The 21,422-nt window shown below is 54.7% G+C and overlaps 1 protein-coding gene across 1 annotated transcript in view; it reads right to left on the reverse strand.

The window, feature by feature from the left end:
* Positions 1–21,422, reverse strand: part of FCGBP (Fc gamma binding protein) — a 41,391-nt gene that overhangs the window by 1,924 nt on the left and 18,045 nt on the right. The window contains exons 7-18 of the mRNA XM_086689759.1: positions 19,030–19,622; positions 16,175–16,766; positions 15,835–16,034; positions 14,324–14,465; positions 12,742–13,079; positions 11,169–11,742; positions 10,203–10,819; positions 9,229–9,772; positions 7,638–8,209; positions 6,742–7,315; positions 5,573–5,772; positions 2,225–2,608 (exon numbers count right to left, since the gene is read on the reverse strand). Coding sequence (XP_086545885.1) covers positions 2,225–2,608; positions 5,573–5,772; positions 6,742–7,315; positions 7,638–8,209; positions 9,229–9,772; positions 10,203–10,819; positions 11,169–11,742; positions 12,742–13,079; positions 14,324–14,465; positions 15,835–16,034; positions 16,175–16,766; positions 19,030–19,622 — 5,330 coding nt within the window. The remainder of the gene's footprint in view (positions 1–2,224; positions 2,609–5,572; positions 5,773–6,741; positions 7,316–7,637; positions 8,210–9,228; positions 9,773–10,202; positions 10,820–11,168; positions 11,743–12,741; positions 13,080–14,323; positions 14,466–15,834; positions 16,035–16,174; positions 16,767–19,029; positions 19,623–21,422) is intronic.

A 21,422-nucleotide genomic window follows, 5' to 3' on the forward strand; every position in this document is an offset into this window, starting at 1 on the left:
GGATGGATGCATGGATGGATGGCTAGAAGATAGGAAAGAACATCTGTGTCACTTGGCACCTAGCCTGTTGTAGAGGGAACAGGGCTGAATGTATTCACAAAACCAAATTTTTCCTGGGAATCATCTGCTGGGGACAAAGTGGTGATCAAGACAGATGGGACCATTGTCCACCTGTGGATTATATTCTAGTGATGGAGAAAGGCAATAAACACAAATAATGGATAACTTCAGATATCGAGAAGTATGTTGAAGGAAGTAAGAGAGGGTAATAGCATTGAGACTGGGATGGAGAGGGAGAGCTTCTGTAGCTGGTCAGAAAAGGCCTTACTGTAGAAGGAGTACTGGAACTGAGACCTGGAGGGTGAGAGGAGTAAATGCATGCAATCTGGGCAAAGAGCCCTGTAGCAGCGGGAATAGCCAATGTGAAGTCCCAAGGTGGGAACAAGCTTGGTCTGCTGTACAAATAGCAGAAAGGCCAGTGTGGCCAATCATTAGCATGGCTAATGAGGGAAGGAATTACAGGAAGTGGGGCTGGAGGCCAGCAGGAGTCAGATCACACAAAGCCTTGTAGGCCAAGGAAGGCAGGTGGCTTGAGTTTGGAATGCTGCTCTGGGAAGCCACCGTAGAGTTCCACCCCTGATGTGATTCACATTTCTAGAGCATCTGTCTGCCATATAGAGAACTGTTTCTTGATAGAGGGGCAAGGGAAGGTCAAGGGTAGGTGTCTGTTAACCTGAATTATGGATCAGGCAGATGGCCAGAGAAAAGGAATAATTGGTCCTGATTACCCTAAAGAGAGAACTCAAGCCTCCCTGCTTCCAGCAGGGCTGAGTCTTGGACCATCTCCGTGTGTTGGTGGGAGGACACAGACCATCCACTGAGGGAGGCGTGCATGGATCATGGCTGTATCTCTCCCCTGAATCCAGAGAACCCCAGTGGATGTCTCTGCAATCAACAAACAGGTCATGGAAATAGGGACGTGCTCCTCTAGGGACTTTAGTGTGGCCTGACATCCGTGCTTGGGTCGGGGTCTTTGTCACGTGGGCCATGAATGATTAGACCGTAAGTCGGCATCAGCTCTGTTTGGCCAAACAGATCCTCTCTCAGAAATTTGAAATTGGTGTCATGAGAGCTATGGAGTTTGGTAAATGCAAGGCAGCTCTAAGTGAGAGGAAGTCAAGGGGCAGAAGGGAGGGGGCAACGGGGCTGGAGCAGACTCCTGGAGGCAAACAATGACAGGCCTGAGGGGGTCCCGAAGAGCAAGGTGAAGGGCAGGTGAGGGAAGGATCAGTGGCCCAGTTTTGTCAGAGTCCAGAGCAAGTTCCCACTGAGCACCTGGAAACCATCTTGGTCCCTTGTAGCCACGGTTACCACCAGCATCTTGTTCCCATCAAAGTCGTTGGGAACAGGGGCGCCTGGGTGGCCCAGTCGGTTAAGCATCCGACTTCAGCCAGGTCACGATCTCGCGGTCCGTGAGTTCGAGCCCCGCGTCAGGCTCTGGGCTGATGACTCGGAGCCTGGAGCCTGTTTTCGATTCTGTGTCTCCCTCTCTCTCTGCCCCTCCCCCGTTCATGCTCTGTCTCTCTGTCCCAAAAATTACAAAAAAAAAAAAAAAAAAAAGTCGTTGGGAACAGAGCCTGGTGCTGATGGGTTCAAAGGTGGTGGGATCCCAGGCACTGTCTGAATTACTTAAATAAATGATTTCACCTTCTTAGGCCCTTGTTTATCCTCTGTGTTAAATGTCGATAATAGCAGTCCCTGTCTTGTGGGTATGTTGTGAGGAACCACAGTGAATGAAATGGATTTGGTGAACAGCAAGTCTAAAAGACAGAGGCATAAATCCAGATAATACTGCCAGGGCACCTGGATCCAGCCACTCCTGAGGCTCTCTCCCTGGATTTTCTAGTTATGTGGGCTAGTAAATTCCTTTTTGCACAAGGCAATCTGAATTCATTTTCTGTTACTTGCGACCAATAGAGTTTCAATGAACGCTATTATCAAAACTGCTAATTCGCTTGAGCGTGTTTTTGCTCCTCGAGAACTCAGCCAGAACAGAGGGACTAGGTTTGAAATACCGAGACCAACACAAATCCAGAGACTAAACTGCGAGATCTGGACAAAGAAAATGCAAGACAGATGGGCAGCCAGGACTGTGGGGACACTGCAACAGGAAGAACAAAAACCCAGGGGAGACAGTCCCCCGCCCCCTCATGCCCCGGCTTACCCACACGCCCTTCTTTGGGCTCACAGTCACGAGCCCATCCTGGAAGAAGATGTGAGCCTGGCCCACAGCTTCAACTCCGCCACGGCAAATCTGGACATCAGCGACCACACGGTACCAGGGGATGGTTTTCTGTAGTCCCGGGCAGCGGTAAGACATGTCATAGATGCCAGGGGAGGTGACTGCTCTGCGGAGCCCATCAAAGGTGGTGAGGTTGGAACCCACCAAGAGGGAACAGAGACCTTGGGGGACCCAGCAGTCCCGGGCCTCAGCCTGGACTTCACATATGCGGCCTGGTGGGCAGCTGGCTGCCTGGCACGTCAGGCCAGTGCTTGAGGAGCAGGAACAGCGCTTGCTGCAGTCTGAGCTCAGCAGTGAGGAGTTCACCTGTGCACAGAGAGAGGGGCCAGGTTACCGCGGTGTGATGGATCGGAACCTCCAACACAATCCTCCAGCCCTCTGGACCTACACAGAATGATTTTGCAGCAACTTCCTTTAAGAGATGAAATTTACAGGGCGCCTGGGTGGCTCAGTCAGTTAAATGTCTGACTTCAGCCCAGGTCATGATCTCACAGTTCGTGAGTTCAAGCCCCACATCGGGCTCTGTGCTGACAGCTCAGAGCCTGGACCCTGCTTCAGATTCTGGGTCTCCCTCTCTCTCTGCCCCTCTCCCACTCATGCTCTCTTTCTCTCTCTCACTCACAAAAAAAAATGAATAAATAAAAAAAAAGACAAGAGATGAAGTTTACTTCCCCTTCCCCCACGAATCTGGGCTCACCTTACAACTATACTTTGGTTATTATAATGCAGCAGAAGCAATGCTTGTACCAAATTCAAGCTTGCACCTCAGGGACCTTACAGCTTTCTCTCTCTCTTTCTTGGAACCCTGCCCAGCCACCAAAGGAATAAGCATGGGCTAGTCTGCTGGAGGATGAGACCCCATGGGAGAGAGACAATGATCCCAGCTGATGCCACTGCACTCCAGCTGGCTCTCAGCTGACCCACCTTCTCTATGTTCACTACCTGATGACCTCATCAGATCTCATAAAAACCAAAAGCAACGTCTGTTCCTCATTTGGACTCTGGCGCAGGGGAGCAGGTAGTCGTTGTAGAGGACATTATGAGGACAACCAGTAAAGTTCAAATACAACCTTTTAGAGTATTGAATCAGTGTTCATTTCCTGATTTGGAAGTTAATCTCATCATAACCCTGTAAATGAACTTCCGTCTTGGGGAGTGCATGCTAAAGTACTTAGGGGCGAAGGGACACTGGGTCAGCATCATACTCTCAAATGCTTCAGAAGAAATGTGCGTATAAACTTACACAGAGAGGTTGCGAAAGCAAACGTGTCAAAAGGTCAACAAGAAACTTAAACGACAGGTATCTGGGAGTGCTTTGTACGATTCTTGCAAGTTTTCTTAAGTTTGGATTCTTTAAAAATAAAAGTCTGGGTGGCTCAGTCGTTAAGCATCTGACTTTGGCTCACAGTTCATGAGTTCGAGTCTCACATCGGGTGAGCTCGTGCCCCACTTCAGGTGAGCTTGAGCCCTGCTTTGGGTAAAACATGAGCCCTGGGTGAGCCAGGCTTCTCTCTCTCTCTCTCTCTCTCTCTCTCTCTCTCTCTCTCTCTCCCCAACTCTCTGCCCCTCCTGGAATTCTCCCTTCTCTCTCTCTCCATCCCTTGCTCACTTGCACACTCTCTCAAATAAATTAAATAAATAAATAAATGTCTGAAAACATTAAAAGAACAGATGTAACAAAAGAGATAAATACCATCTCTCTACGGATGGCTCCCCAGCCCAGACTTCTCTGGTGAATGCCAGACTCACGAATCCAGGAAACCTGGCACAGGCAGAGCTGTCAGGGCTGGGATGGGGGAAGCACAGGGGTAACCCAGCCTAGGGGATCAGGGAGGGCTTCCTGGAAGCAGTGAGACCTGGAGGAAGGAGAAGTTTGGCATGTCCTTCCCCAGAAGGCTTGAACTTCCAGGCCTTCTAGCCTATCTTACCGCCATTAATAAAATGGGGATGAGGGAGTATGGAATGTGGTCATTCATCTTTCCTTTATTTGGTAAATAGGCTTGTGAGGGGGCAGGGTGCCTGGTAGTTCAGAAGGTGGGTCCAGGCTGCTGGGGTGTCAATCCCAGCACCCCTGCTTGCTAACGGACAGCCTTGGGCTGACTTCTCTTTGTTGCAATAGTGCCTGGTGCATAAGATCATTAAATGAATTTGGGGCGCCTGGGGGGCTCAGTTGGTTAAGCGTCTGATTTCGGCTCAGGTCATGATCTCACGGTTTGTGGGTTTGAGCCCCGCATCGGGCTCTGTGCTGTGAGCGCAGAGCCTGCTTCGGATCCTCTGCCCAACCCCCCCACTGCCTCTGCCCTTCCCCTGCTTGTGCTTGCTCTCTCTGTTCTCAAAAATAAATATTAAAAAAAAAGGATCATTCAATGAATTAATATCTGTTACAAACTTGGTGCACAGCAAGAGCTCAGAAAACATCAAGCACAAAAATTAATCAAATTTTCAACTTCTATCATGAAACGATTGCCAGCCTCACTACCTGCTGCACCATGTGTATGTTGCTGGCATTTGTACCGTATGAGAAGGTGGAGGCTGAGGCCCAGTGCCCGGCAGGGACCTTTCAGGCACAATGACACCGGATCCTCAGATACCCATGGTGCATGGATGATGATTAACTCCGTGTTCTAGATGAAGAAAGGCTCAGATGAGGGGACTGTAGGAGGTGGGGTAACAGCCCCCCAAATATAACAGGTCTCAATTCCTGGGACCAGTCAATGTTACCTTACGTGAAAAAAGGGGTGTTTGCAGGTGTGAGAAATTAAGGATCTTGAGATGGATAGACTGCCCTGGGTTACCTGGGTGGGCCTTAAATGCAATCACATGTATCCTTATAAGAGGGAGGTTTTGTGACACACACAAGGAGGAGGGGAAATGGGACACAGAGGCAGAAATTGGGGTCAGGTGGCCACAAGACAAGAAATGCCTGCAGCCACCAAAAATGGGGGGAGGAAAGGAGTGGATTCTCTCCTGGGGCCTCTGGAGGGAGTGCTGTCCTGCCCGCACCTCGATTTTGCCCCAGTGACCCTGATTTCTGATGCTGGCCTCCAGAACTGTGAGAGAGAAAATTTCCCTGGTTTGAAGCCACCAAGGTTGCTTGCGGTCCTTTGTCTCAGCAGCCTCAGGAAACTAAGACACTTTACCAGCATTGAGTCACCCCACTGGGAAATGGAGGTGGCTCCTCTGTCCCCATCCTTGAGGGGGTCGGCAGAGAAGCTCTGAGTCTCCCTCGGGCTCCTCTACCCTCCCTGCCCACCTCCAGCCCGGGCTCACCGGCAAGTAGTGGCCGTCATGGGTGCAGCCGCAGTCCTGCACGGGGACGCAGGTGCCCTGCGAGAGCAGGAAGCGGTCGTCACACTCGCAGCCCTCAAAGCAGCGGCTGGTGCAGCCCGTGAGGCCGGAGAGAGCGGCACAGGAGCCCTGGCAGGAGCGAGTGCAGGTGGAGTAGTGGCTGTGGGCAGGGCACTGGAGCGCTGCGGAGGGAGGAGAGAGGGCAGGGTCAGGCCTGTGGGTGTCGGGCCCTGCCCTTGGCATCCCACATACCGGGTCTGGGCTGGCATGCTGGGGACACCAGCTATGAAGACGGTCTCATGCCCTGCCCCATGGAGCTCATATCAGTGAAAAAGATAGTCCCAGTGCAGTGTGTGATCAGGGCTGCAGGGGGAGGCGTGGACAGAAAGGTCAGGGCCCGGATGAGGCCAAAACAGGGAGTTGTGAGGACCCCCCTGGGCTCTGCCTGAGCAATCGATGGATGGTGCGGCTGTCCGGAGATGCAGACTTGGGGTCAGAGAATCGGAGGGTCAGGTTTGGGGTGAGATGCTGATGTCATATGGGAACACAGCAGGTGTGAGGGACCCGAAGGACACCCAGGGAAAAGTGTCCAGGAAACCACTGGACCCCCGAGGCTGGCAGTCAGGAGAGAGGTCAGGGCTGAAGACAGTATCCCCTGTCAGCACTGAGGACAAATCTAAGGCCACAGGGGTGGATGACAGCCCCCGATATGGGTGCTTTCCTGCGGAGAATGAAGGAGACACAGCCCTGCCCTGGGAGTTTGAAGGAAATGTACCCCCATCCTGGGGGGCCCAGGTGAGTCACAGACTCAGGCTGTATTATGTGAGCTACTGGTCTGTCTGACCACCCCTCCCAGGGCCCCACAGAAAGGGTTCAGGATGAGTCCTGAGAAAGAGCTCTGTCTATGGTTTCAGGAGCGTGGGCCCCTGCAGGGAGCTTGAGAAAGAGTCAGCGGGGCGGGGGTGGGGGGGGGTGGGGGGGTGAAGGAGCAGACAGGGAGTGCTGTGGGAGAAGCTGGGGGCGGGGGGTGTGGGAGGGACATGCTTCAAGAGGGAGGCACTGCTTCTGAGAGGCAGACAGGACAGGAGCAGGTCAGGAGGAGTCCCTGAGCCTGGTCTGGAGTCTTCTGAGGGGCCCCCCTGGACACTTACGGCAGAAGCTGTCTGTCCTCCAGGGTTTCACGGCCCCACCGGACGCCTGGCAGTCCGCCGTGTAAGCGGCCAGGCTGCGGCAGAGGAAGGTGGTGTTGCCTTTGTGGACACACAGGTCGTACACGCACTGGCGGAAGTACTCAGAGGGGTTCAGCACCGCGTGGCAGCCCGCAAAAGGGCCCTGGGGGTCCCGGACCCGACCGCAGGCCTGGATGTTCTCATAGGGCGCCGTCTCCTCCGCTGAGCACACGGGGCAGCCGCCCGGCCCACAGCCCTCGCCACAGCCCTGGGAGGAGCTGGGCGCCCGCCACCCGGCTCCAAAGGCGTCCACGCTGGGGGCCACGGCGCCACTGGGCAGGACAAAGTCGTCGCTCCAGTTGCCGTTGAAGTTCCCACAGAGGCCACAGAGCTGGCCATGGAAGGGGCTGGGGATAGATATGAGGACATGGGCATCGCCGTCAAAGAGAAGCCGCAGTCCCTTGGTTGTCTGCAGAACCATGTTCCGGCCCTCGGCGGTCACCCGCACACGACCTACAGCCACAGGCAGGGCCACAGCCTCGCCATCCACGGTGACCTGGGTGGAAAGGCCACAGAGGGGTCAGGGACTCACAGTACCACAGGTGAGACAGACCCCTCAGACTCCTGGCGTGGAGCTATGTCCCTCTCAGGCGCTTTGGGGTTGTACCATGTCCTTGGACTGCCCAAGGGTGGGACTGTGTCACCTTCAGACCTCCAGATCTGTGTCACCCTTAGTCCCCTTGGACTGGGGTCATATCTCTCTCAAGCCCTCAGGGTGGGCCCTGTCCCACTCAGAACCTGCCTCCCCGCCCCCCATCCCCAGAGCGGGGCCACGTCCCCTTCAGACCCCCAGGGTAAGGCCACGTCCGCTTACTCACCCTCGGCCCCCGTGCCAGTACCACCACCTGGCCAGCCACAGTAACCACCAGCTGTTGGGGATCTCCAGCCAAGTTCTTCTCAAGCACAATGACAAAGTCCTCGTCCCCAGGCTGTGGGCGGCAGACTTGGGCCAAGATGTAGGAGCAGGAGCCGTGCAGGTCATAGACACGCCCATCAAGGGTGACATAGTGGATGCCCCCGTTGGCCAGGCAGCGGCCACAGCCTGTAGGGTGACAGGCCTGGACACCGTCCTCCACTCGGCACTCCTCGTAGGGTCCGCAGGCCGCACCCTGCTGGCAAGTGACTTGGCCACCCGGCCCGCACTCGCAGCGCCGCTCACACTCAGGGCCTGGGTAGAAGGACTCGCCCAGAGGGTAGTAGCGTCCCTCGTGGAGGCATCCGCACTGGCCCACAGGCACACAGGTGTCACCGCTGAGCACGAAGCCGGCATCACAGACGCAGCCCTCCCGGCAGGTGTGCACGCAGCCGTCGGGCACAGAGAGGCTTGGGCAGCTCACGGGGCAGGAGTCACCGCAGAGCTTGTAGTGGCTGTGGGGAGGGCACTGGAGGGCTGTGGGGACAAAAGGGGAATGAGCCAGGCGGGCAGAGGGAGGGGCCCGGGGGGGGGAGGGTGACAGAGTGGGAGAACCGGCCCAGGGGAATCTGCATGTTCTGCCTGAGAATATTTCATGAGCGAATCCATCCAGGGATCTGAGGAGAGTGTCTGATCCAGTACATCTAACTGGGGGATTCGGTGTGGGGACATGGAAACCAAGTCTCTCTGACCACGTCGTGGGTCGGCCTGATCAAAAATTTCTATAGATGAAGTGAATTTGACCACCTACATCTGACCAAGATATGCGGGATTGGAACCAAACGTGTGGGTATCTTGGGGGGTGGCTCTGACCGGGCTACGGGACCAAATGTGTCCCGTATCTCTGGTGCGAATACACCTGACTGTGGATGTCTGGCCTGGAGCCTCTGATGGAGTGTCTCAGAGGACAAGGTTGGTGTCAGTGTGACTCTGACCACGTATATCTGATTGGGTGAAGCTGACAGGATAAATCTGACCAAATGTGCCTGAGGGGGGAATTGTTCTGGACTCTCTGACCGTGAGCCTGTGGATATCTACCTGGGGCTCTGTCAGGGTCACGATTCTACCTGGGAGTATCTGCCCGAGTGTCTCTAACCGGAAGGGTCCCTGGCTGAGGTTATCAGACCAATTCTATCTGACCTGGTGGATTTCAGTGTTTGAAACAGTGTAGGTGCATCTGACCAGGTGTAACTCTCTAGGTCTCTCTGACGAAGGGCACCTCGCTGAATAGCTGTGACAGGGTCAACCACCCCAGTCTATCTGACTAGGATATCTGAGCACATGAATCCCAGAGAGGATCCAGCACCTAGGGTTTCTGACCAGGTGTGCCTGAGTGTCCGCCATTGCAGTATGTGACCTGGTGCATTTCCGTGGGTAAATGCCACGGTGTACTTTTGACAGGACCCACGGAGGAGAAGACTCTTGTCTAAGAGCCGTGTGAAGAGGGCAGGCGGGAAGACGCCCACTGTGTGGACCACGCATGGATCAGTACTCACGACAGAAATCCGGCCGCCTCCACTCGCCGAGCGTGGCCCCGGCGGCCTGGCAGGCTGCCACGTAGGCCTCCACGGCAGGGCAGAGGCCTCCCGGATGGCCCTGGGCTTGGCAGGCATCCAGCAAGCAGGCCTTGAAGTAGTGCTCCGGTGGCAAGAGGCGGTGGCAGGGCGCCAACGGGCCGTCGGGGGCCGAGATCACGCCGCAAGCGTCCGGGCCGCCGAAGGGCTCCTGCTGCTCGGGCGTGCACTGGGGCGGGCACGGCCCGGGCACGCACTCCCCGCAGCCCTCGGCGCCGCCCACCTGCCAGCCTGCGGGGTTCCCGCCCACAGCCTGCAGGTCGTCGGCTGGGTCCCGGTTGTAGTTCCCGCACAGGCCACAAAGGGCGCCCGCGTACGCCGCCGGCACGCGCAGGCGCACGAAGCTGTTCCCGTCGAAAGCCAGAGAGAGCCCGGTGGCGGCGGTCACCACCACGTCGGCGCCACTCAGGTAAGCGCGCAGGCGCGAGTCCAGCTGATAGGGCAGTGCTACGAGCTCGCCGTCCACCTGTGGGTACCGGGTAGGGGTGGGGGTCGTGAACGGCGCGGGCACAGGTTCGAATTTTGACCTCACTACCTACGCGGGGGTGGGGAATGGGGTGGAACCCTGAGCATGTGATCTACACTGTGTGATAATAAGGATGGGAGGAGGAGGAGGAGGAGCCTCTATAGACACGATGCCACTGCCTCCTCACAGGACCCTCTGAGGCAGGTACTATTATTAGACCCATTTTATAGTGCAATAAACTAAGGTTAAACTAAAAGAATAAACTAATTTTATTAGTTTAAATGGGGAAGACCTGCTGCTCCAAGGCCTATACTCTGAACCCCCTCCCCCCATCACGTCCCACTAACCTGTGAAAGGTAATCAGGGGAATGGCAGACCCCTAACTGTCCCAGACAACCCCAGGGCTGGTCTCTGGCCCCAGACCCCTCACCTGCAGCTGTCGGGGCCAGCGGGCACTGAGGGTCAGTCTGTGGTTGTACATGTGCAGGGTGACGCTGCGAGTGTAGCTGACGGCCTGGCTGCCCCGGTGCTCATTGACTACAGTGACCGTGAAGTTCTCGACACCCTTGGGTGGTGCAGAGCAAGGCGCACTCAGCAGGTACTCGCAGGTGCCTTGGAAGTCGAATCGGTGCCCATCCAGGGTGATGTAATGGGGGTCACCCCAGGCCTGACACTCAGCTGTGCTGACAGGGTGGCAGCCGTGCTGGCCAGAGGGCAGCAGGGCACATTCTTCACCTGGCCCACACTTGGCAGGCTTGCAGACCAATGAGCCACCCCCAGGCCCACAGTGGCACCTCTGGGAGCAGGTGGCATCGGCCCAGAACTCACTGCCAGCTTCATGGTAGGTGCCGTTGGCCCAGCAGCCACAGCCACCGTCCAGGGGAACGCAACGGTCCGCACTCAACACGAAGCCCGGATCACACTGGCAGCCTTCGGCACAGGGGCCCTCACATGGCGTTGGGGTCGTGGGGGGCGCGGGGGACGGGCAGCTGGCTGGGCAGGGTGGGCCACAGAGCTCGTAGTGGCTGTTCTCGGGGCAGGACATCTCTGTAGGAGTGGGAGGGAGAGAAAGAGAGAAAATGCTGTCGGGGGTGGGGTCAGAGGAAGGGGAGGAGACAGAGGCAGAGAGAGACAAAGAGGGACAGACAGAGGGACTGAGAGAAACAGCAAGAGGCACCGACAGACAGAGAGAGGGACACAGAGGAAGACTCAAACGGAGACCAGGAGAGACGGCATGAGAAACGGAGAGACAGAGAGACAATCAAAGGGAGACACAGAGATAAGCGCCAAGAGACTGAGAGGCAAAAACAGAGAAAGAGAGAAACAGACACAAAGATCCAGAAAGACTGGGACCCCCTCCCCCCTCAGCTCCTGCTCTGCTCCCCCGGACACTCACCACAGCCGGCCTGCTCCCTCCAGTCCTTAATGACGATCCCGGCGGCCTGGCAGGCAGCAGCATAGGCGGCCAGGGCCTGGCAGAGGATGTCATGGGCCCCACCGCCTAGACAGACATCCAGAATGCAGCCCTTGAAGAAGCTGTCGGGAGCCACGTGGGCATGGCAGGCAGCAAAGGGGCCTCCCGCGCCAGGGGCCAGGGGCCCACAGAAGCCAGGGCCCTTGTACTCCTCCAGCTGGTCCCCAGAGCACGTTGGACAGGACCCCTGACACTCATCCCAGCACAGCGGGTCCCAGCCTGGAGCTCGCCAGCTGCCGCCCCAGACCGGTATGGAGGGGGCCACGGTGCCATTCGGGAAGACCCGGTCGTTGCTGGGGTTGCGGTCCATGTTCCCGCAGAGCCCACACACGGCGCCGTGATAGCTACTAGGCAGCGTCACCTCCACTCGCCAGTCCCAGTCATAGGTGACCCGAAGCCCGAAGTCGGCTGCCAGCACCGCTTTCGACGCGCCCTGGGTCACTGAGAGCCGCCCTTTGGCCACAGAGAGAGGCAGCGCTGTCAGCACACCGTTCACCTGGGGGTTGAGGGGGGAAGGAGGCAAACAGAGGCCATTGGAGGCGGGGAGGCTCCAGCTCTGGCCCCCTGCCTCCCTCCCTCATGGTGCCGTGGCTGGGAGCTGCCAAGGCCTTCCTCACGAGCCATGGGTGTAGGTCACTTGACATTGTGGGCGTTGCTAAAACCCTGCTCTGCTTCTTTTTCTGGGTCTATCTCCATCTCCCTCCCTTCCTCTCTCTCTGTTGTCTCTTCCTCTCTCTACATCTACACCTATTTCTCTTTCTGGATCTCTCTTTCTCTGAGTTTCTCTCTTTCTCTGTATCTCTCGTTCTCTCTGGGTCTCCCTTCCCTCTCTGTGTCTCTCTCACACGTGCACTGACTCTCTCTGCATCTCTGTGCGTGTACTCTTTCTCTTTCCTGTGCATCTCCGAGTGTCTGGACATCTCTTCGACACACTCACCATCATTTATTGAGCGCCTACCCTGTTCCATACCTCTCTCTCTCCCTGTGAACTGCCATTAATCTCCAATTCCATTGCCATGGGCAAGAAGGGTGGCCTGTCTCCCCCCACCGCCTCCCCTCTCTTTCTCATCTCCTTGAATTTCACTCCACGTTGGAGGCTCTGGGCCTCCTCACAAACATTCATGGCCTCTTACCTGGGTCAGACCCTCAGCTGAGCACTTATCATGTGCCATTGGATCCCCCTGTCACAGGTGAGGAAACTGAGGACCACCAGGAAAAGTCACTTGCCCAACATCACACGGCTCATAGGGAGAGACTGGATTCAAGCCTAGGTCTCTAAAAAGGCTAATGCTGAAGTCCTACATCAAAACCCTTAGCAAAGGGCTAGACTCCTTTAATACCCCACAGAGAGTTGATGTCTGCGGTTGTTATTGTTGCTTTTTGCTGTCCTTTTGTTTCAGGCCTAGGTGAAGAGGGAGCCCTCAGCTCCTAACTGTGGCTGGCAGGACCCCTCTCCCCAACTAGGGGGTTCAAGAGACCATCCTGCAGAACTTACCCGGACTTTGCCGATCTCGCCTTTGTGGATGGAGATGTTGACGCTGAGGGCAGACACGGTGACGAGCCTCACAAAGGACACAGCAGGGTTGCCCCGGTTCTCATTCTTGGTGGTGACGGTGAAGGGGGTCAGGCCCTGGGTGCTGACCCCCGGGCAGCCGGCGGCCGCCAGCACATAGTCGCAGGTGCCCTGGAAGTCGAAGTCCCAGCCATCGAAGGAATGGTAGTGCGGGTCGCCCCACAGCCAGCACGTGGCCTCGTAGTTGGGTACACACACACCCTGCCCATCCTTCTCCTGGCACGTCTCCTGTGGCCGACAGGTCACACCGTGACACGGGTCTGGAGACAGGGAGAGAGGAACTTGTGGGACTGTCCAGCACAGGCCGGCTGCTCCCCAGCCTCAGCCCCGGTCTGCCCCAGGGATTCTGCCCCGGGGCTAAGGGCTCCTGCAGGTGAGGACAGACACCAGGGGCTTCCCATCTGAGACCAAGCCCTGGGGGTCCCCCATGTTTGAAATCCAGGCCCTGTGGTGGACTGTGTCTAAGACCCCATCAAAGGCTCCCACATCCAAAGCCAAGGCCCTGCAGTTTGCTGTATGAGACCCACGCCCCGAGTACCTGACTGCCAAGACCTAGACTCTAGGGTCCCTACATCAGAACCCAGCCCCAGGGCTACCAGTATCTGTGATGCCAGCCCTGAGGGCATCCATGAGGGCATCCACAGCCCCAGAGTTTTCCATGTTCAAGACCTGGGTCCCTATTATCCTGTCCAGTGGCACCAAGGGTCTCAGTTCTGGAGGCCCCATTCTTTTATCTTTGGGAATAAGGAGTTATTCTCTGTCCTTCACCCTAAGAAACCAGTCCTGGGTGGGGGGGCAGCTCTGTGAGTTAGACTTAATCTGGGGGGCCCCATGTCTGAGATTGTTTCCCTATAAATCCCGATCCTCTTCTGGAGGGGGGGTCCTGTATCTAAGACACCAGCCTTCGTGGGGTCTCTACCTGAGACCTCAGGACTATGCTTTCTGTCTCTGTCCCTGGGGTCCTGATTTCCCCTACCTTGAAGGGGAGATGGTGTTAGAAGCCCTGAGCCTAATCCTGCATACCAGTGGTCAGTAAAGTATGGCATAGCCAGCTGCCTGTTTTTATAAATACCAGAGGGTTTTATTGGAGCCTTACCCCCTCACTTACATAACCTATGACTGATTTCATGCCACAGTGGCAGAGTTGAGTAGTTATGACTGAGACTATAAGGCCTGCAAGTTCAAATATTTACCATCTGTCCCTTTAGGGAAAAAGTTTGCCTGTCCTTGCCTTATGCCAAGGGTCTCTGACATCTGCCCTAGGGAACCTAGCCCTGAGGGTCCCCAAAGCCTGCGTTCTACCATAAGGTAGAACTCCACCTCCCAGCCTGGAGGGCCTGTGCCCCTAGCCCTGGGAATCCCAGCCCCGGAGTCCCCATATTGGAGACCTCAATCCTTAGTCCTTTGTGCCACCCACTGTGAAAATCTAGGTTCACACCTCCCGCTGCTCCAGAGTCCCCATCCTCTGTTCCCAGCCCCACGGGGCCCAGCCTCAGCCCAGCACCTTTGGTGACGCAGCTCAGGACACCTCCTGCGGGCTCGCACACCTGCTCTGGCTTGCAGCTGTGGGCCTGGCATTCCAAGCCTTTTCCGGCGTGGCACACACACTGTTGCTGGCACCTGTCGATGAGGACCACCTGGTTCGGCTGTGAGGACAGAGGACACGGCCATCAGGGTGGGAGCTGAACTGGCATCTCCAGTGTCCCGGGGACAGAGGGTCCAGAGGACATCAAGGGAACATCTTTCAGCAGAGTGGCCCCTTGTCTGTGCAACTAGGGCACCGCATGGCCTTGGGGTCCAATTCATTCATTCATTCACTCACTCACTCACTCACTCGTCTTTCCAAAATATCCACTTAATGTCTGCTGTATATGAGAAACGGTGTAACATGAATTAAGAGTAAAGGCCCTGGAGCAAATTGCCTGAGTCTGAAGCCTCATTCTGCTATTTCCAAATTGTATCACTGTGCAAATTGCTTAACCTTTTATGCCTCAGTTTCTTCATCTGTAAGCAGTCGATAATCATAGCACCTAACTATGGTAGTATAACTTGGTTAATAATACGTATAAGGTACAGGGGAAATGAAAAGGGAGTTCCTTTATTATTATTATTTTTTTTACTTTGAGAGAGAGAGAGTGTGTGAGCAGGGGAGTGGGGCAGAGGGAAAAAGAGAGAATCTCAAGCAGGCCGCATGCTCAGCACGGAGCCTGACGCAGGGCTCGATACCACAACCCTGAGATCCTGACCGGGGCTGAAATCAAGAGTCAGATGCTCAACCAACTGAGCTACGCTGGAGCCCTGGGAATTCCTTTAAATAATCCAGATTAGAGAGGAAACAGGGATAAGAGACAAAACAAGATCAGGAAAATGTGGTTATCGCTAAAGCTGAGTGAGGGGTACATGGAGATTTACACTGTTCTCTTAACGTTTGCATGTTTGAAAATTTTCCTAATAAGTAAAAAGTTCATATGTATGTGTAATGCACATATGCTGTGGATTTGGCACTGAAAGCAGTAACTGGCATGTAGGAAGCACCATCTACCTATTTGCTTTTATCATCACTATCATTTGTTTGAGGAGAGCAGCAGAGAGGGGCCCTGCCCTCACAGAGCTCGTGGTCTTCTGAGGGAGACAGACAGACAAACACACAGTCAAGTCAAAGAAAGAGTAACTGGGTGAGGGTTGGAGAGGGAAGCAGACGGAGTTACCTGCTGTGTCACACAGACAGTCTAGACCCGGGGAGCCAGGGAAGGGTTTAAAGTTGCAGGACCCATGGCTGTTTTGAGAAAGGTCTTCCCACTGCCATCAGGGAGGTGACCCAGAGGGAGCAAAAGTGGGGGCATGGAGGAAGCATGTGGGAGATGACAAACGGGACCACGGTGGCGCCGTGATGGGGGGAGGGGACAGGTGGGAGAGACATTCAGGAGGCCGAGTGGACAGGCTGTGGAGCGACGGGCCATGGGAGGGGGTCCAGCGTGAGGCCCTGGGCTCTGACCACAATGACCGGCTTCCTACCTCGTAGTAGATGCCGTTTTGGTAGCAGCCACATTGCTGGATGGGCACGCAGGCCTGGCCGTTACTGAGGAAGCCGGAGTCACATTGGCAGCCCTCGGCACAGCTCTCCGGGCACAGTGGGGAGGCGCTGAGTGCCGAGCAGCTCAGGGAGCAGGTATCTGCGCAGAGCTCATAATGGCTGTTGGGGGGGCACTTCATCGCTGCAAAGAGAGGGTGCTGGTCAGAGCTCCCTCCCAGGGGCTCTGAGGGAGGGGCTGCAGGGCCCAGTGTCCTGCCCCTTCTGTGCCTCAGTCTCCCTGCCCTCTGTCCCTTGTTCTTCCCTTCTCTGCCCTCTACTCACGACAGAACGATTCGGTCCTCCAGGACTCAACGTGGCCTCCGGCCGCCTGGCAAGCACTCACGTAGGCATGGATGTTGCTGCAGAGAATGCTCTCGTTCCCACCACCCAAGCAGAGGTCAAAGACGCAGTCTTGCAAGGGACCCTGGGGATCGACCAGCTTGTGGCAGGCGGCCAGCGGCCCAGTGGGGCTGGTGAGGAGCCCACAGAACTTCTCCTGCTGGTACTTCTCCTGCAGCTCAGGTCTACACTCCAGGTCCGAGTTACAGTCCCCGCCGGGCTTGCAGGTGGGTGGCGGCAGGCAGGGAGAGCCTGGCACCGCCTCCTCCCATGAGTTGCCGAACTCGGTGGGGTTGCCTGCCTGTGAGCCATCTGGCTTCCGGAAGTCATCCTTGGGGTCACCATTGTAGTCCCCACACAGGCCACACAGCTGCCGGTAGTAGTTGCCTGGGATGGTGACCCGCACATTGTATACGAGGTCGTAGGCCACACGCAGGCCAAAGTCGGTCTCGATCACAGCGTCCGAGCCGTGCTGGAAGGCACGGACCCGGCCCTGGGCCAGCGTCACGGGAAACCTCATGTCCACACCATTCACCTGGGAGGTGGGATAGTCCACACGTCAGGGGCACACTTTGAGAGGGCAGACCCTTGTCGAGCCCCTGCCTGACACTGGAGATCCGTGTGACCTCACCTCTCTGGGCCTTAGTTTCCATATTTGGAAAATGGGGAGCATGGTCGAGTCTTTGTAGTGGGTGGAGTGGTGGTCTCCAAAGGATATGCCCCCCCAGAAGCCCTGAATATGACCTCATTTGGAATAAGAGTCTTTGCAGATGTACTTAGGGTCATGATCTCAGGATCATCCTGGATTAGGGTGGGCCCTACGTCCAGTGACGAGTTTCCTTATATAATGATAAGAACCAGAAGAGGAGATAGAGAGGAGAGGCCACGTGGAGACAAAGACAGGGAAGGTGGCTGTGAGCCAAGGAGCACCTGGGACCTCCAGAAGCCGGAAGAGGCAAGGAAGGATCCTCCTCTAGAGCCTTGCCAATACCTTGAATTTGGACTTCGGGCCTCCACAACAGTGAGAAAACACATTTCCGTTGTTCTAAGCCACCATACTTGTGGTCACTTGTTACAGCAGCCACAGGGGAAGCTCGTACAGGTTTTGAAGGAGTAACATGCTCACCAGCTACCCCTAAATTCACCACTGATCAAGAACGCAGCGATGGACTCCAGAGCCACTGGCCTGGGTTCCAACACAGCTCTGCCCTTTACTCTTTCTGTAACTTTGTGCAGGTGAGGACCCCTCGCTGGGTTTCTGCTTCCTTATCTACAGAGTGGGGTCCAGAGGGTTGCTGTGGGGATTAGATAAATTGATATTTGTACTTTACAAATTCTGGCACAGAATGGGTGTTCTGGGAGCATCTGCTACTGTGACGAGCTACGGTCGGAAGGTTTTATTTTGACAAGTAAGTGGGTTCTGAGGCTTTTTGCTTTAAGCATTAGTGGGTGGAACATTAGGCTAATGGGAAATGAACATCAGACCCCCGAGTCAAGAACCAGTGGCTTTAACTGAAGGCTGCTGGGCACCAACAAAACCTCATATATCCACCCCTGATTAACATGCTTGCTCATCCTTCCTTAATACAGACATGATGAGCATCGGATTCTTTTGGAAGTATAAGGAACCAGAGGAGAAGGCAGAAGACACAATCCTGTCTGAGGCTCCCCAAAACATAGTCACCTGCCATACTTCGCAAGCAGGGACAGGGAGCAGTTAAGGACAAGTGACCTATTCTGTGCCTCAGTTTTCTCATCTGTAAAGTGGGTATAATAATAGTTTCCACCTCAAGGAGAAGCTGGGGGATTCAGTGAGATGCAAATAACACCAACCACTCATGTATTCACAGCCAACTATATGTCAGGTGCTATCCTAGGAGCCTGTGCTACCTCAGGGACTCGATTAAAGCATCTAACGCACGGCCAGTGCATACGGGCACCTGAAAAAGTCAGCTATTTTTCAGCATCCTCATTGTCCATACTGCATGAGCACAAGGGTCATGTGCCTGCCTTTTAGTGAGATCTCTGGGGCGGCGGGGTGGGGGTGAGGCAGCATGGTATCCCTCCAGCTTCCATAGGAGACCAAGTGCTTCTCAGTCAGAGAAGCACCATGGTGTGCCTAAGGTCCAGCGTGCAGTCTCCTGGCATGCTGTCCTGGATTCAAGTTGTGTCTTTGCTGGTGGACTTTGGGCCAATGATGGGACCTCCCTTCTAAAGAATGAAGCAAATCATGGTACTTCTGGCAGCAAGGATGAAATGACACCGTGGATGTGAAGTGTTCAGCGGCCAACAAAGTCAGGGATCAGCGGAGTAAAAACCATAGCTACTGTTATTGTTGTGGTGGTTGGCGAGGGGTGAGGGGGTCACCCCCAGATTGTCCTGTGTCCTTGAACCTTTCCCATCCCTGAACTTGCCCAGCCGCTGATTGCATCATGTCGCTGGCCAGGATACCAGGGAGGTGGCTAGGGCAGGAACAGAGAAGGTGCAGGGGAAGGGAAGAGGGGGTGGGAGAGATGCTCAGAGGGGACAGTCACAGGCAGGGAGAGGAGAGACTAAGCAGCAGACAGAGGGGGAAACAGAGCCACGTGGGAGCAGGTCCCGGGTCCCCAAAGCCTCCTTGCTCCTTGGCTCCCCACTCAGGGCTCTGACCGGCACCTCCTCTCCTCGGGAACCCTGTGCCTTCCACATCCACTCCCAGATGTGAGCGCCGCCCCTGGACCGAGTGCTGCCCATGTCCCACCCACCCAGTGCCCTCTACCCCAGAACCCCTCCCCTTCATGATCCGCCCCTGCTCTTACCGTGACCTTCCACTGATTTTGCTCCAGCCGTAGGGTGAAGTTAGCCACCTGGACAGTGATCACCCTGGTCACACTGACTCTCCCATTGCCCCAGGCCACATTCTCCTGCAGGACGGCAAACGACTCCAGGCCCGGCCGGGTCCCGCAGGTCCGAGCCAGCACGTACACGCAGGTGCCCATGAAGTCGAAGCGGCGGCCGTCGAAGGTGGTGTAATGGGGGTCTCCCGATGCTTGGCAGGTGGCAGAGCCCACGGCCACGCAGCCCAGAACGCCACCGGACGGCTGGCAGGCCTCATGCGGGCCACAGGTGGAGGGCTCACAGGTCACCAGGCCGCCCTCTTGGCAGCGGCACAGGGAATCACACCCCGGGCCAGGGTGGAAGGTCTGGCCTGGCGGGTGGTAGGCGCCCTGGTATATGCAGCCACACGAGGGCAGGGGCACGCAGGACTCACCACTGAGTGCGAAGCCCTCATCACACACACAGCCTTCGTGGCAGTCGGAGCCGCAGCCCCCAGGCACTGGGAGGTCTCCACAGGACAGCGGGCAGCCATGGGAACATGCCTCGTAGTGGCTGTGGGGCGGGCAGCTCAGAGCTGTGGGGAGAGCAGCCATGAGCATCCAGGGTCCCTGCTCCCTGGTGACGCACACGCAGGCACACTCATGCTCCCGCGCTCACACGTAAGCCGGCCAGCTGCAAGGAACCCTCTGTATAATCTATGATATGATCTTCCTGGGGGGGCAGATGATATCACAATTAACCTGGTCCTGATAAATAAGATTCAACTCCGAATTAACTGTGGTTTGTGGTTATCTGTAATGTCTTCAATGACATATTTTAAACACATACGTGCAGGTACAGTGTGTGTTTAATCTATGCAATGTACTCGTGAATGCAGTGGTTTTGACTTCTTCCTTCTCTAGTAGAGATATAGTAGTAGCAAATTAAAATATTTGGCCCGTGTTTTGAAGAGAAAAAGAATAATAATTCCTAGTCCTATCTCCAAACTCCAGTCACTCCAAATTATAAGACAGGTGGTTTCCTTGAAACAAAATAAAAAAAACTAAAACTGAGCCAAATAAAGCCTCTGTGTTGATATGATAGTCACTTGTGGCCATTTAAGTGTAAGTTAATTAAAATTTAAAAAATAGAAGATTGGGGCAACTGGGTGGCTCAGTACGTTGAGCGTCCTACTCTTGATTTCGGCTCAGGTCATGATCCCAGGGTGGTGGAATTGACCCCGGCATCGGGATCTCCCTGTCTGTCTCTCTCTCTCTCTCTCTCTCTCTCTCTCTCTCTCTCTCTCTCCAAGCTTGTGCATGAGCTCTCTCTCTCTCTCTCTAAAATTAAAAACAAAACAAAACAAAACAAAACAAAACAAAATATTCAGTTCCTTGGTCACACTAGCCCCAGTTCAAGTGCTCAATACATGACTGGTGGCAACCATACAGGACAGCTCAGGGACAGAACACTTCCATCATCACCAAAGTTCTATTGGACAGCACTGTTCTAGATCTCATAACCAGCTTATAAGAGAATCAGGGAATAGAGGGACAAGTTAAATAACACTACAAAGAAGCAACTAGCCAAATTCAGAAAATAGGAAATTCTGCAGGACAAATGACTTTTTTTCCCCCAATAGATAAATGGTACAAACAAAATGGATAGAGGGACAGATATATGATAAAGCAAGTACAGTAAAATGGTCAACTATAGAATCTAGCTGGTAAGTGTATGAGTATTCACTGTAAAATTCTTTCAATCTTCCTATACATTTGAAAAACTTCATAATAATGTGTAGGCAGAAAATGGAAAAGAGCTATTATAGGATACAAATGATTTAAGAAAGGGGCGCTTGGGTGGCTCAGGCAGCTGAGTGTCTGACTTTGGTTCAGGTCATGATCTCATGGGTTCAAGCCCCACATTGGGCTCTGGCCCCCAAACCCCACTCATGCTCTGTCTCTCTCTCTCTCTCTATCTCAAAAATAAACATTAGAAAAAAAATTTTTTTTTAATCACATAAGAAAAACCAACCCAATGCAGTGTGTAGATTTGGTCTGGATCCAGATTCAAATAAACTGAAAAAAAAAAAAAAAACCCACACTTTTTTTGTTTTTATTTAGACAATTGGGGAAATTTGAATCTAGGCTGAATTTTAGATGATGTTAAGGAATTAGTGTTATTTTCATTACTGGTAATAACGGCATTGTGGCATGTTTCTTTTTTTTTTTAATTTTTTTTTTTTTTCAACGTTTATTTATTTTTGGGACAGAGAGAGACAGAGCATGAACGGGGGAGGGGCAGAGAGAGAGGGAGACACAGAATCGGAAACAGGCTCCAGGCTCTGAGCCATCAGCCCAGAGCCCGACGCGGGGCTCGAACTCCCGGACCGCGA

Source organism: Puma concolor, chromosome E2 (assembly GCF_028749965.1).
Source record: "Puma concolor isolate L17-30 chromosome E2, mPumCon1.1.hap2, whole genome shotgun sequence".
Classification (NCBI taxonomy): Eukaryota; Metazoa; Chordata; class Mammalia; order Carnivora; family Felidae; genus Puma; species Puma concolor.